At 37.3% G+C, this 15,631-nt stretch overlaps 1 protein-coding gene across 7 annotated transcripts in view; it reads right to left on the bottom strand.

Moving 5' to 3' along the window:
* SNTG2 (syntrophin gamma 2) overlaps positions 1-15,631 on the bottom strand; it is a 268,538-nt gene that overhangs the window by 118,492 nt on the left and 134,415 nt on the right. For all 7 annotated transcript variants that reach the window (XM_065679173.1, XM_065679175.1, XM_065679174.1 and 4 more), the window contains 2 exons: positions 10,038-10,081; positions 9,885-9,926 (listed from right to left, as the gene is read on the bottom strand). In XM_065679173.1, coding sequence (XP_065535245.1) covers positions 9,885-9,926; positions 10,038-10,081 — 86 coding nt within the window. The remainder of the gene's footprint in view (positions 1-9,884; positions 9,927-10,037; positions 10,082-15,631) is intronic.

Genomic DNA, 15,631 nt, shown 5'->3' with positions numbered 1-15,631 from the left:
TTGAAAGAAGTAAATTTCCACAAGTACGTTATGGAAATTGTGTAATATTTTAGGTATATATTTAACATGGGTACCATAATATGTTACTGCATGTTTTTAAAGCTTTCTCTGAAATTTTGCTGTCCTTTACGGAAGCACAATAAAGGTGCAACAGGGTGCAAATTTAAATGGCAAAAATGTATTTCAAAGCATGCAAGTTTTATCATTTACATGTAAAAGACACTGGAGACAAAAAATATACTATAACTTGCTTCTTAATGAGTAATGCTGCCAGATACCTTCCTTGATGAAACAATCACATTTCTTACAGCACCTGGAAACAGTGAAGTTGAACTGTACATCCCACAAAATTTTAAAGTTACACTATAATTTCCTGATTTTACATAGCTTATTTTTATGCAGAGCTGGGGTACAGAATACTTATGGCAAATAAGCACCCAGAGAAATTAAATTGAACCCTGATTATTTTTCATGTAAGCAAGGTGAAAAACAGTTTTTAATTATCTGTCTCACTGTCTAACAGGGCTGCTGTTCTACTATGACCAAAGGTCCAAGAAAATAGCTCAGAAAAATTCTATAGAGAAGCTGAAAGAACAGGCTAACTATGAACAACAGAAACTTCCCTCTGCACGCTAATATCACAAATTAGCATTCTTGCTATTAATGGGGTTTTTTTCACTCTGTCTGCCACTGCCCACTTACACAGCAGTAGCAAATTTTCTAAAACACAAGGTAAGTCTTAACTAGCGAAAGCAACTACATTAAACCATTAATAAATGATCCCAAATAAAACAGTTCATTCACTTTTTTCATTTCCTGCTTTGGCTTCTTGATGCATGCAGCTGTGTTGCAGCTACATACTCACTGCGACAGGTATTTTCTGTCCACATAATAGATGACTAATGCATTCTTTTAGTACTGAAACAACTACAGAGGAACTCCATGAGAACTACGAGATGAAGTTAACAAAGTCAAATATTCAGAAGCTTGATATCTTTTAATTTTTGGTATCTCTAGTCCAAAAATTACGTTAAAATAACTAAACAGAAACTTAATGAATGTTTCATGGTTAAAGTTTCTTCATGAAAAGTTATTTATAGAAATGTCGCATTTTCTCCTACAGCTGTCTCAAAACTGCATTGTGTTTGAGCAACTTACAAATGCTTTCAAACCTACATGCCTGCTTTGGCTCACCCCAAAAGTAAATATCCCAATAATGGGGAAAGCAAGCGGTCAGAGATAAATGCAGCAAGCTCCCTGTCAGTAATATTTAGGGCTGATGGATTATAGCCATGTTGTTTCTGTTAATATGCCTGTGTGTAACTGGGGATAACCTCTTAGCCTGGAGCACATCAAAACCTTATGCCAGTCAAAATATACCTTACTCCATGCCCCAAATTGCCCGCTTAAAGAAATAAAAGTTTACAGAAACATATTGGGAAGACAACAAAATAAAACAGATTTCATACACAGAAACTAGATATAGAAAAGTTGAAATGTAAAAATCACTACATTTCTAATATCCAATGACAGTCAGTGTTCAAAATCAGCTAGGGTAAAAAAGTACAATATGCCAAAGGTTTTGGCTTTGTTCTTGTCAAACACTTCTTTTTTTTTTTTTTTTTCCTTAGGAAACAATTGTAAAACTGTCAAAGAAGAATATTCAGAAAATGTTCAAACTATCTTCCAAAGATTAAAAGCATTTCATGTAAAAATACTTTGGAAAAAATAAAGGGAGACACAGCGAGTACCCATAAGGATGGATTCCCTAAGATATTTTACAGCATATCCCTCCCACATTGTTCTAGTGAAATCTCCATCATACGCCTCTTCCTCTCTCCTGAGCTGTCATGAACAGAGAAAAGGGAAGTGGCAATGTTAAGGTTGTGGAAGTATGTATCTTGTTTTTCTTTTTTTCTACAAGTTTTGATTAATGAAGCTCTCTAAAATCATATCTATGAGAAGGAAAAACATTTTATCTCTAGGTTGGTCACTACATATTTTAAGTTTTTACTTAAAAAAAAAAAAAAAGATACTTGAGCGAGATCAGGAAAAGCACCAGCAAAAGCCCTTTCAAAAAGTCACTTGAACAGATTTCCTGTGCTTTCCTACTGCTACTCCTTTTCTTTCCTCTCTGACATTTTCCTGAGACTTGTTTGTCATCTCTCTGAAACCACAAAGCTTGTTTGGTTTGATTATTCTATTTGATTTCTTTAGGGATGTGATGACAAAACATATACCCCCACAAAAATGAACACACTTTTCTCTATGCATTCAATACAATTTTTACAGAGATTGACTTCTTATTTCCACTCTACTGCATCTGCATTACTTGAACACATTGCAGTTCCTGGAAATAGTGTGATGTTGAGGTGATTTAAGACACTGGTAAATTTCTGTGCAATTCCACACACTTTTTTTTAACTTGCATTCATACAGTCAGATGCAATTCCAGCTAAACTTTGCAGTAATGGATATAGACTATTTCAGAAAGTGAGTACAATTTTATTGTCTCTTTTTCTTTTTGGTAACTGTTCATGTTTAAAGTGCTCTGTAAGTAGCATCCTACTACAGTGTGTCTAAAAGAACTAGAAGTAGTGTTCCTACTACAGTGTGTCTAAAAGAACTAGAAGAACAGATTGCTTTTGTTAGGACATGTGTGAGGGTTTGGGGAACACAACTCTCCACAGAAATAATTTATTAAAATAGAGAAATCTAAAAGCTAATTTTGTAAAGCACCAATAAAATGGGAAAGCACACAACTCTCCCCTCAGTTTAATGACATTCAAAGGAATCAGACAATTGTCATGTGATATGAGAAAATCCCAGTTACTGGTTCTTCTGGATCTGCTAGAATTAGCATTCCAATATTAGCAGAGTATTTCTTCTATGCTAACAGAACGACAAAACTGCAGTACAAATGACTAACTATTCAGGTGAATACGCAGAGCACTGCCCACAGTATTGTGAATATTACTCTTAGCAGTGTTAATATAGATCTCCAAGAAATGAAACATGCATAGTCTTTGTAGAAAAATACTTGCCTTTTCCTTCATTTAACTTGTCAAGCTCATTTTATACTTGTATTTCAATTACACTGCTCTTTTTGACTTCAAAACATTTTCTCTGTTGGGAGAAAGAGCATCTGTAAACTGAAAAGATTCCTGCAGGGAAAACTGTAAAAGGTCAAGGGATAACCTGAAGTTAAGTGTCAGTCTTGGGTCAGAGAAGTGTGTATGTCTGTAAGGATATCTATACGTATTAATGTGGCAACTACCTGGGCAATCCAGCAAAACAATGAGCATTTCTCTTGAACTATGATCTGTACCGCTGATCATTTTTGGCAGGAATTGAAAGGTATTAAGCCCTCTATGGATAATAAATGAAAACTTTTACTTTCTCCAAGTGTCACAAGATTGTTGCCTCAAGTATTACTGAATAACATACTCAAGTATTAACATGTAGTTAAACCTAGAGAACATAACACTGCAGTTTTCATATGGTAAATATGTATCTTAATTTGATATAAATTTAATGATTATAGACACAGCATAAATTAACAAAATCTACTCATTAATATCTTTGAAATATTACTACTCAGTAAAATTAGTAACTCACAAGTATAAATTTCTGTGACTTTAGAATCATCTATTGAGTTGAAAAGTTATAACCCTTTTTATGATTTTATTAATTTTACTAATTTATAACTATAATTCTATGGGGTTTATTAGCCTATGAAATTTTATATATTTGTTGAGCAGTTAAGCATTATGTACCTTTTTAGGCATGCATTTTCAAAGATTTTTTTCTATTTAATCCTTTCAGGTCGTTTAGCCCAGAGAAGAGAATGCTCTGGGGAGACCTTAAAGCAGCCTTCCAGTATCTAAAGGGAGCCTGCATGAAAGCTGGAGAGGAACTTTTCACAGGGGCATGCAGGGATAAGACATGGAGGAATGGCTTTAAACTGACAGAGGATAGATTTAGATTAGACATTAGGAAGAAATTCTTTGCTCTTAGGGTGGTGAGACACCGGAACAGGCTGCCCAGAGAAGCTGTGCATGCCACATCTCTGGAAATGTTCAAGGCCAGGTTGGATGGGGCTTTGAGAAACCTGATCTAGTGCCCAGTGACAGGGGTTTTGGAACTATATGATCTTTACGCTCCCTTTCCAGACTATTCTATGATTCCATGGTGCTTACCAACCTGGAAAATTATGTTGAATCAGCAAATAATCACCTTGTGTTTCATTTCCTTTCAGTTTATTTTGAATATATTGAAAACCAAAGTCCCAACCAAGTGGATAGCAGGTGGTATCTCTTCATTGTGAAGCTCAACTGAATTAATCTTCCCCTTGCTTCCCCCTCTCTCCCCTCAGGAGATCTGATTGTTCCTTTTGTGTCATAGAAGGTGATAACCTGATTAGCCACCAGGAAAACAAAGTTAATTTTCCCTTCAGATGAGCGATACGAACCCACTATTAATATCTGAATTAACATTTTTTGTATTAGCAATCTCTCCACACCAATACACTATTTCTAAAAATTCGTATTTTTCAAGGAGAAGAAATTATTTTCAATTTTCCACAGTTTATTCTATTACCTGCTGTAAAAGCAGGATTTTCCTCAGCCCTTATTTAGAGTTATTTATGCTTCTACTCATACTGTTAGCCAGAAGTAAGGTCTGATAGTAGCAGCTTGGAGAATTGTGGAGGAAAGCAAATTCTAGTAATTATAAGTGAAAAACAGGAAAGCCATTCTGTTGTGAAATCGCTGCTGACAGACCAGTTGGTTGTTTGGCTTGCAGAGAACTAATCACCTTTTAACCTTGCTGGCAGTTCAAGGGTCAAGAAAGAAAACTGCATATTGGGTAGAACTGGGATCAGCTATATACATAAGCATCTCCAGAGTGCCAGTTTTGAAGATGGGAGGTAGCAGTCTGAACAAATTTTTCCTACAATTCCCACATCTTGTAGCCTTCTTTTTTAAGCTGGTGAACGATTACATGTAATCTTTAATTTGGTAAAAAAATCTTAACACCAAGGAATCCAGCTATGCCATTGTGAAATAAAATAAAAGACCCAATGAAAACTCGTGAAAATATTTGTTAGAACAACAATACAAAAAAAAAAAAAAATCAAAGCACCAAAAGACAAAACAGGAAAAAAACAACAGTCCAACACCAAAAAGCCTAAGAATCACATACCTGCTTCTGCCCCTTAATAGCTTATCGCTATGGCTGGGACTAGTGTAGTAATTCAGTATCTTTACCTTTTCCACCAGCATCCCTTTTAGAAGTCTGGGGTGGGTTGACCCCAGGCAGCGGCTAAGCATCCACACAGCAGCCTGCTCACTCCCCCACCCCCCAGGCAGAAATTAGGGGAGAGAATAGGAAGAACAAAAGCAACAAACCCTTCAAGATAAAGATGGTTTAGTAAGTGAAGCAAAGACAAAGGTAAAAACAAAAAAAAGTGATGCAAAGACAATCACTCACTACAAGTCCTACAAGAAGACTGATCCCCAGCCAGCCTCCATGCATTGATTGCTTCCCCCAGAAAAATCTCCTCACACTTTTTACGGCCGAGCATAATGTTATATGGTACGGAATACCCCTTTGGTCACTTGGGGTCAGCTCTCCTGGCTGTGTCCCCTTCCAACTTCTTGCCCACTCCCAGCCTATTTATTGAAAGGGGGAAGAATGGGAAAAAGGGAAAGCCTTGACGGTGTGCAAGCACTGCTGAGCAGCAATGAAAACACTGGTGTGATATTAACAAACCAAAATACAGCACCATCCTGGCTGCTATGAAGAAAATTAACTCCATCCCAGACAGACCCAGTAAGTAGTCCCTTGGATCACACTGTACAATTCATAATCTTGAGTTAGGTATTTACAAGAGTCTTCACTACCCAGAATACTAGCTGCAAGGTTCAAACTATATGGGAGGATGACATTTCAAAAGTCACATCTTGAAGTGGATAACTGAATAGATCATGGTGCCAGATGAAAATAAAGTAACCCAAAAGAATTATTCAATAACTTTTGATGGGCTTCCATTAATTAAATACTTAGTATGATGATAACAATACTAAGTGTAAAATATAACCCAGTGTGAACTTAGGCTGTGCAGGCTTCATTGCTGAGCTTTTTGAACAGAACTGTTTGAATGCCTCTCGCCTAACCTGACTGACACACTTAGAAAATCGGGCACTCTTTCACTGATAGTATGACTTCCCTAAATCAGGTGAGTCCTCCATCCTTAAAGTCCTGCTTTCTGGACAAGTACGTTTAATCACTAAGCTACTATATTAATAGTTTAATACACTGAAACACTTCAGTGTTTTTTCTAGGTGCCCAAACCCAAAGCTATCAGCTGACAGCAGACAAGCGCACCACTACTGACATGATCCATCTACAAACAGCAAATACTGACTCCTATAACCTGAAAACCTATGGACATTAAATGAACCCTTCTTTCTGAAGCATTTCTTTTCAATTACAAAACCACTATGTTCAAATAAGGAGGTTTTTATTTTGGATGACAAATTTCAACCATTATTTCATAAAAATGCAATGACATAGTTTTGATAAAAATAAGAAATCAGACAACTTCCATTCTCTCAGGAACTTTGGCAGTAGCCCACCTCATTTCAGATCCCACAGAATTAGCCCCTCCTCTAACCATTTATCTAACTGCAGTCCGATTATGATAGCAGGTTGCAGTAGTAGAAATGTCTCTTTGCAGACCTATCTCCTGGACCATAGAGATCTCTCTTCCTTCTGGAGCTTCTTTCAGTCATACAGCCTACAGCTGTTCCAGGCAGTTTTGTTTAATGCTTATACCGGATTACCATGTACAGGGCAAAAAGCATTGTTATGTATTTCTCTGTCATTCCTCACCACTGCAGCATAGGTGTGTTAACATCAACAGCTCAGGAGCACTTACTTGGTACTTAAAAACAATCTTTAAGAGGTATAAATTCGCATTTTGTGAGAAGTAACTTTTGGGAAGTTTAGAGTTTTGTATGTGCTATAATAATACAAGCAGCAGGAGGGCAGTTCACCAATACAGAATTATTAATACAGATGTTATTAATCAATGCAAAAAATGGACCAAAAGATCATGCAGCTGTACCTTATCTTAACCTAGATAGATCACCTCCAAGTAGTAAAAGCAAGTGTAGCTCCTCTGCCCATGTAATTTCTGCCTCGCTGATAAGACTGTCAAAGCCCATGTCATTTATGGTTGCTACAGACACTGTTCTGAGGCACAGCTGTTAATGAATAGACTGATAACTCCCAATAAATAAGCGATAGGGGGTAACAATTTTTATCTATCCTGTCTTGCACTGCAGACAGAAAAAACATTGCACACAGAGTGAGTGTGAACTGGCTTTATCCCCATACAGTCAATCTCATAAATGAAATAAACCAGTTAAAAATTTACTACTATTGTTGGTTATTTGTTTTTGGTTTTTTTTCAGGTTAGACCAAACATCGGGGTAAACTCTGTTTCCCAACTGCAAGAAATAACTGGAAGAATCAATGAGAGAAAAAAGGTCAGTAAGAATGGGAAGTAGCCACTAAACATTCAAATGAAATCCAATAAAATTTTCATAATCATAAGTCTAGGTATGAATCCTTAGAAAAAGCCTTGAAGCTCATAAACCTTATTTAAGCCATCCATTACCAAGTCAGCATTCATCACTACAGCAAAAGCAGTGGCCTATCAAGGCTATGTGGTACAGAATTGTTGGAAGTGATGTAAAGAAGAAGGATGTAAATTCAGTCTTACCTCTTGTCTGCTCTGATAGGTAATATAGAGTAACTATTGATACGTTGTTTTGTTCTGGGTTTTTTTTTTTTTTTCATTTCAGGTTTGACTGCAAGCATCTAAGCACTGCAAATACTACAGAAGCAGTATTTAGAAGAAAGTAGTTCCCTATTTTATTTTTTTCCAAAAGAAATCCTGCCATCTTAATTCCATAAAGCAATGTAAAAAACATTTTAGTAATTTCCCTTTTAAGCAAATAAAACTCACTGGAAGACCTCAGTGCATTTCTTGAACATTACCATGAAAATGAAAGCACTAGCAGTAGTCAGCATATTGTGCTAGAACTGGTGACCATAATTCCATTCTTCACTCTTAAGATTCCTCTAAACTGAATAACACCAGATTCAAAAGCTATGCAGAAACTGTGACTGCATTCCACAGCATGCTGTGGCAAAAGGCCTTTTCAGTGTGTCACTGCAATACACACACACTGGTTTTCCCATGAAAACCAAGACACAGATGTGTGCCTTAATCTCCTCCCAGCTTGAAGTTGAGATCTTTGTTTTCTGTTAATTCTCTTGCAAGTGGGCATGGTCTTTTTGGGTACAACATTTCTTTACTATGGCTATTTATTATCTATAGCCTTATAAACTCTGGGAGGACTAACTAGGGATTTGGATGTGTCCAACATGTGCACTCTGTCTTGAAGACACAAAGCGCATCTTAGTCCTATTGATACCATCAAAAAGAGCCAGTGTTTGAATGCATTTCTTGCTTCCTAGTAAACTTAGACAAAGTCTGATAAATAGCATCTTAAAATCACTTACAGAATGAGATGAGATTTAATGTAACACCTCTGCTTTCTTGATTCTTCCCATTCTTGTCAAAGCATTTAGAAAGTTTAACATTGTACACTAGTGTTATTGCTGTGTATACTTCTGGAGCTCGAGAATTCTTAATCTGAAACAGAAGCCTTGTGCAGTGCACTACAGTCCACAATAATAATGTATATTGTACATAAATATAAATAGGGCAAAAGCTAAATTATTACACCATTTCATAAAATAAGTGTTCCTTTATACATTACCCATAAGGAATCTTCATGTTCTCACACAAGTGCACATTTAGAAATAGGTAGTAAAACATTAATTAGATTTTCTATTTCTCAGTGCATGAAAGGATAAGACTTACAAAAGTTGAGTCCCTTTCAATTGTACTGAAAGCAACAGGAAACAAAGTTTTTAAATACCTGAGCAGGATCATGACACCCACCTCACATATTCTAATTTTTAAGTGCTGTCTTTACTAAACGAATTCAATCACTGTTCCTGCAGTGCTAAGAAGGTGAGAATTTTATTATCATTTAAATGTACTACCACAGCAGGTACCTCCCTTAGGAGCACCTGCAATCCCAGTAGATCAGATGCTATACCTAAGGCATAATCCATAAAGACTGTATCTATCTGTGCACAAACACATATCTATATACACATACGTATAATAAATAAATGTATATAAAAAGACTATTCAATTTATTTTCAACCCCTGAAAGACTGATTGTAATCACTCGAAGGACAGTAGCATCCTAAAAAAGGTAGTGCACATTCTTCATATTTTCACCATTCTTAAATCGGAAAGGCCTTTTAGTTTTTAATTTGCATTCTATTGAATTTTTGTGGCAAGCAGCCCAGTATACAGGAAAACAAAAGATCATATGATAAAACTGATAAAGCTTCTATTCTGGGATAAACAGTTGCACTCCACTGAACAGAACAGAAATAACCAGCCAGCATTTTTCATTTTTGCTTTATTTTGTGCTTTGAAATGCTTGTTTTATCTAAGGGATGTAAAAACTATAATGATGAATACTCAACTTTGGAATAGTACATCTGTGTCAAGTGCGCATCTTACAGTCACAGTAAGAGTGCAGAAACTATAACAAATGCTAACAGCCAAAATCAAGCTTCTAATAATCACACATATGAGAAACCTGACTATAGCACTTTGTCTGTATAGTAAAAAGAGCAAGCCCATGTGAAACAAGGCTAGAAACAGAACAATACGGACACAGGACATTGTACACTATTTAAAAAAAAATGAAAGTGGAATGACTTACCACTTCTTCATGGGTAGCACTTTCTACATTTATACCATTAACCTAAAAACAGATTTGATAGGGAGAAAATGATTTGTAATGTGCAAGTTAACGAAATAATCATAAAGGCAAGTATGAAACAAATGTCTGTGGAAAAACTGAATATTTACTGACCTGTATTATTGCATCTCCTATAAATAACATTCCTGTTTGGTCAGCTGTGGGATTACAGAAGGAATACATTTAATTAAAAGTAGTACAGAAAAATAATGCTATATTGTCTTCCAGCAACTGGTTTAGCATGCTGTTTGTAACCTTCATTTGCAAATGATTTGGTTGTGAAGATACCAACGGCACAACAATCAGTATTCATCCTACAAAGGTAATAGATTCTTAGCAATTTTAAACAAGTTAACAGAGTTACTTTCCAAGCACAAATAACTTATTTAAAATGGAATACAAATGTCATTTCTCACTAATGAAAGATTTCATTAAATTATGTGGAAAGTGTGATTCACACTTTTCATTATTCTTTCACAAAAAGGAAATAACAATTCCTGAAACTACTTAGCAGTTCCTTTCCCACTGAACAAATTTACAGGGACCGCTATAATTAAAGAGGTTGTGCCTAGAATTTAATACGAGTCTTTAACATGAAGTTGGAGTTAGCTTTGCTCTTGAGAATAACAAAATACATTATTCCAGTCTGTAATTGGTATGCTTCCTGCCTTACAGACTGGTTGGAAATAAAGTTATGAAACTGCAAACGATTCTGTGCAGGTACAAGCAATGACATTTTTGAGGTGATTTTTATAACGTGTCAATTGTTTACTTTTTAGGGGAATTTGAGGATGTTTATCCCTTAGAATGCACTTCTTAATTGAAAGTAAGGCTCTGACCCTGCTAAGACTGATATAATTAAATAAGGCATACTCGTCTTATATATGGATCTTACACGGTCACAGCTTGAGGCTTTGAAGAATGCAATAAATGTTAACAGTATTGAGAGATGGAAATTGAGTTAAAAATAAAGAAAAAACTTCATAGACTATTTTTACCATTTCTGCAATATAGCTGTAGCCACTACAAATGTACCTTTGGTACACGATAACTTTTTCATATAAAATTTACCCTTCCAATAGATTTAGCACCACTCTTTTGGCAGATAAAAGATAACAGTTCATTAGCCATACTTTTATCAGTACTTAGGAAATATTTCACTATTTATTTTAAATACCAGACTAGAAGTTGCATTGAAGGCCTTTACCCACTTCTTATGCTGCTTTGTACTCAAAAATATGAGCACAATTTACAATGGCTGGTAGAGAAAAGAGATCTATGTACAGAAATGCAACTGAATTAAAGCAGTTGAAAAGCATCACTAAGCAATGGGAAGTAGCCTATACTGGGTACATGCATAGCTAGAGGTGCTGAACATTAGCTTGGGTATCTCAATGCTAAACTTCTGTTTAAGATGTTAGTAATACATATACCACTAGTGAAAAATATAGTAATTTTTCATTTAATGCTTATATTGGGGCCATTGTGCTGTATTAGGAAAGTGGGAGCACAGTTTAATTTGGGATAGAACAAAGAGGGTGCGTGTTTGAAATTCCGGTTGTGGGAAAACGCAAAAGGATAAAGTCAAAGGGTGCATGCCTTGCTTACTGTGAGTGATTGGGTCAGAACTGAGTGGAGAAGTTTTGCTTACAAGTATATGCAACAAAAGCCTGCAACTTGAATCAGTGCAGAGCCTGGAGATCAGCTGAACGAGGTCTAACACAGGGAGAGTGGGTTCTCAAACTGCTTTAGGAGGACACCCCTAATATGCCAGTCCCCAGCTATTATTCTGCCTGTGTGTGGGTTGCAGTAGGACTCATACTCCAACAATCTGTAGGAAGGCAGATGTGCTTATTTATACTTCAAGTATTTACAGATCAAGTACCAGACAGCTGATCCACAGATGTGATGAGGATGGCACGCACGAACTGCAGGTAGCACTGTTTTCCTGAGGCCCTGTCTTATTGGCTTTTCTGGGAGGCTAAAGCAGCTGTTGCCATTGGAAAGATCAATTGGAAAGATCAATATTGCAAAAAGAAGCACCATAAAAGAAAAAGGGGTGGGGATGCAAGAGATGTTTGGAAAGAATTTCTGTAAGAGGTGAAAACAGAAAAATGTAGGATTGGTGGATAAAGTGTACTGAGCCAGAAAGTGTTTGAGTGAAAGATGAGATCCTGATGGAAGAGAGCATCATGAAGATAGGCAGGTAGGTAAGTATCACCATGCTCCTGGATGCTCAGCTATCCATGACCCACTGCATAACAACACAATTAGACAGCTGCACAATCTCGTTTAAATCTGCTGAGAAAACTGCTTGGTTTAACAAGTTATAACAAAATACATAGAATGCTATCAATGCAAAACAGGAAAGGAACAATTCCAGACACAGCTAAACTTTTTGAGATGGGTCTAGTTAGCAGCTCAAAACTTGAAGAGGAAAAGCACTGACATGACAAGGTATAAAATTCAAGGAAGAAAACCATGGAGCTGGAGGACGGTAACTCAGCATCACTGAAGACAAATCTCTTCCAGGGAGCAATAGAGGCTGAACCTTTCCCACCTGACTGTTGACTGCCAGGTTAGTAAGGACTCATTGGTAATTCCACAGGGATGATGAGTACTGCAATACCCCCAGCTACCTACTGTGTGTGATAGCCAATAAATTTTATAGCCTAAGAGCACAAAGCAATTATATCCTGCTTGCTAAGTCTCTACACACAATCAGATCTGTCCAGATAAGTAAATGAGAGAAGCAGCATTATGTGGTTGGTGCCAAACTTTCTGTGAACTGAAACAAAGCACAGAAAATGAGGACAAACATGGAATTTGCTCCAAAAGCACATTATACTGCAAACTAACCAAATAATGTAGACATCTCAATAGCTGCTGCCATCACAGCCAGTGATGGTACTCTGGCAAACTATGTTTGCATGTCTGCGATGAAACACTTTGGGTTTAGCCAATTGTCAAATTTAAAATCAATGATGATTTTAAAGAAAAATATTTTGCACAAAACAAATTTATAGAGGACATGTCACTATGATGCAGAAGTTACATTATAGTTTACTATATTGCATATTAGAAATATATCGATTGGAAAAACTCCTTCAAAAGAGACAAAGAGGTAGTCTTGTTTCTCTAAGGCATATTTTAAATCTGAAGACATCTACTAATGTTTTCATTAAATCATATATTCTTTACAATTCAAAAATATTAAGTAAAAGGTTCCAGGCTATGTGGGACTTTTTTCTCCCAGTTGTAACATCCTCATATACAAAGGTGTCTACGAAAGGCTGCTCCACAATTATCCGTCACTATGTGTAAAATGAGTCAGTACTAAAAACAAAACACTCAAAAAAGAGCTTTGGAATACTAAGCAGCATATAACCTTATTCAGAGAAACAGCATATATAACTTCTTTAGAATCCAGTATGCATCTTGAAGTTTTACTTGAAGTACTATTTCAGTAGCAGTGAATTGAACACGCCAAAAAAAAAAAAAAAAGCTTGAAAGGAAATAAGCACAAAGTAGTAATAAGCAAAAATGTACCAGGCTGTGAAAGAAAATGAAGTGCATGCTACAGCACTTAGTGCTACAGCACTTTGTATCTTAATTATCTTCAAAAAAGGTTTAATGCTGCACATTCACAAATGATACCGAAGTAGGATGAAAGCAGCAGTGAAACCCAAAGGTACTTATGTTGAAGCAATGAGTCTGTAAGTAATATGGCATCCTCATATTTTTCAAGATTAATCATAATACATATTTTCACTCAATTTTTGTTGAATTCCTGAAGCACACAAGAAACATACCAGGTACTATGTCCTTTGACACTGTTAGTGATGCACCAAACATTGCTTAAATCACACAATAAGCTGCATTGACTTCAGGGACCTCTCAATTCATAAACTTTACTTTAAATACATGCATTTCAGTGCATAAAGAAAATCTAAAAGGCTGGTTAAGAAACTAGATTGAATCAATAGAAAATGCAAGAGACTTCTCAAAGTCATCCAGATGCATTTTTCCTTCTTCGCACATTAACTGGACGTAACTATAGTCATGACTGTAAAGATAGACCAGCTCCAACCTACTCTATTTATCTAAGACAGGCAGTTTGGCATTTTTAATTTATGTTTTAAACACAACTATATTAACCCAAACATTGAAAACTACCTCCCACAGGGGAGGACTCCTCACACTCTTCCCCTGTTCCAGTATGGGGTCCCTCTCACATCAGACAGGTCTCCATGGACTTCTCCAACATGAGTCCTGCCCACAGACTGCAGTTCTTCATGAACTGCCCCAGTGTGGGTCCCTTTCACAGGGTGCAGACCTTCAGGAACAGACTGCTCCAGCGTGGGTCCCCCGCAGGGTCACAGGTCCTGCAGCAAACCTGCTCCAGTGTGGACTCCTCTCTCCATGGGGCCACAGCTCCTGCCAGGAGCCTGCTCCAGTGTGGGCTTCTCACAGGTTCACAGACTCCTTCAGGCATCCCCCTGCTCTGCCATGGATCCATACAGGCTGCAGGGGCACAGGCGGCCTCGCCATGGTCTGCACCATGGTCTGCAGGGGAATCTCTGCTCCATTGCCTGAAGCACCTCCTCCTCTCCTCCTTCACTGACCTGGGTGTCTGCAGGGCTGGTTTTTTTTTACATACTCTCTGGCTGCAGTTGCTGTTGCACAGTAGCTTTTTCCCCTTCTTAAATTATCCCAGGCACACTGCTACTGTCACTGATGGGCTTGTGCTTGGGCTTGGCCTTGACCAGCAGTGGGTCTGTCTTGGAGCTGGCTGGCATTGGCTCTGTCAGGTATGGGGGAAGCTTCTAGCAGCTTCGCACAGAAGCCAAACCTAGCTTCCTTGCTACTGAAAGCTTGCCACACAAACATTATATAGGCAGGGAGCCACAGGTTTGGAGAGATAAAAACGGGCATTATGTGAATTAATAAGAAGGATATCCAGCGGTGCTACAGAAATTGCCACTGATCCTCCTGATTATGAATGCCTTAATGGCAGAATGAATCTCCAGCTGAGTCACAGAAGATCACTGAATAAAAATGCTACTCTGAGAATAGGTTATGGGACTGTTGAGGCCATCCTGTAGAAAAGTATTTTAGCTGGCACTTTGCATAGCTGCATAATATACAGCATTGTATCTGCAAAGTTAAAACAAGATAAATATGGGTTGGCCTGGGAAGTCAGAACAGTTTTCTCTTCAGCTTGGATTATACAAAGAATAACAGACACCACAAGCATCACCAGGAAAGACTCTATCTTTTACCCAAGCATCTGAGTGAGAACTGGACATAGCAGTCTTTACAGTTTGGCATATTGCAACGCATGCCTGGAATTGATACCAGGAATTGTCTAGGACAATGTACAAGCTAGCAACGTGCTCCATCTACTGCACCAGATAGGATCCTGTAGACAAAACAATGCTGTGTTTTTCTTGTAGCACTGGAATGATTGGTAAATTCATGGGCAGGGATCCTATCCAGAAAATCTGATGTGCGCAAGAGATGGGAATAAAGACCAAACAGGTGTGTTGGTCAAAAGGCAACTCCTTTTGCCACTTAGAAGTGGTAATAGGAGAGAATTTAGGAAACCATGATTCATAGCAATATATTGGCACTCCTGTGTTCAAAAGTGAAAATGATTATTTTGTTCCATATAAAAACCATGTTGTTTTGGATGGGAAAACTGGGGA

This window comes from Lathamus discolor, chromosome 5, assembly GCF_037157495.1.
Source record: "Lathamus discolor isolate bLatDis1 chromosome 5, bLatDis1.hap1, whole genome shotgun sequence".
NCBI classification, from domain to species: Eukaryota; Metazoa; Chordata; class Aves; order Psittaciformes; family Psittacidae; genus Lathamus; species Lathamus discolor.
The sequence above is the reverse complement of the archived record's forward strand: the minus strand, read 5'-3'. Positions and strand labels throughout refer to the sequence as shown.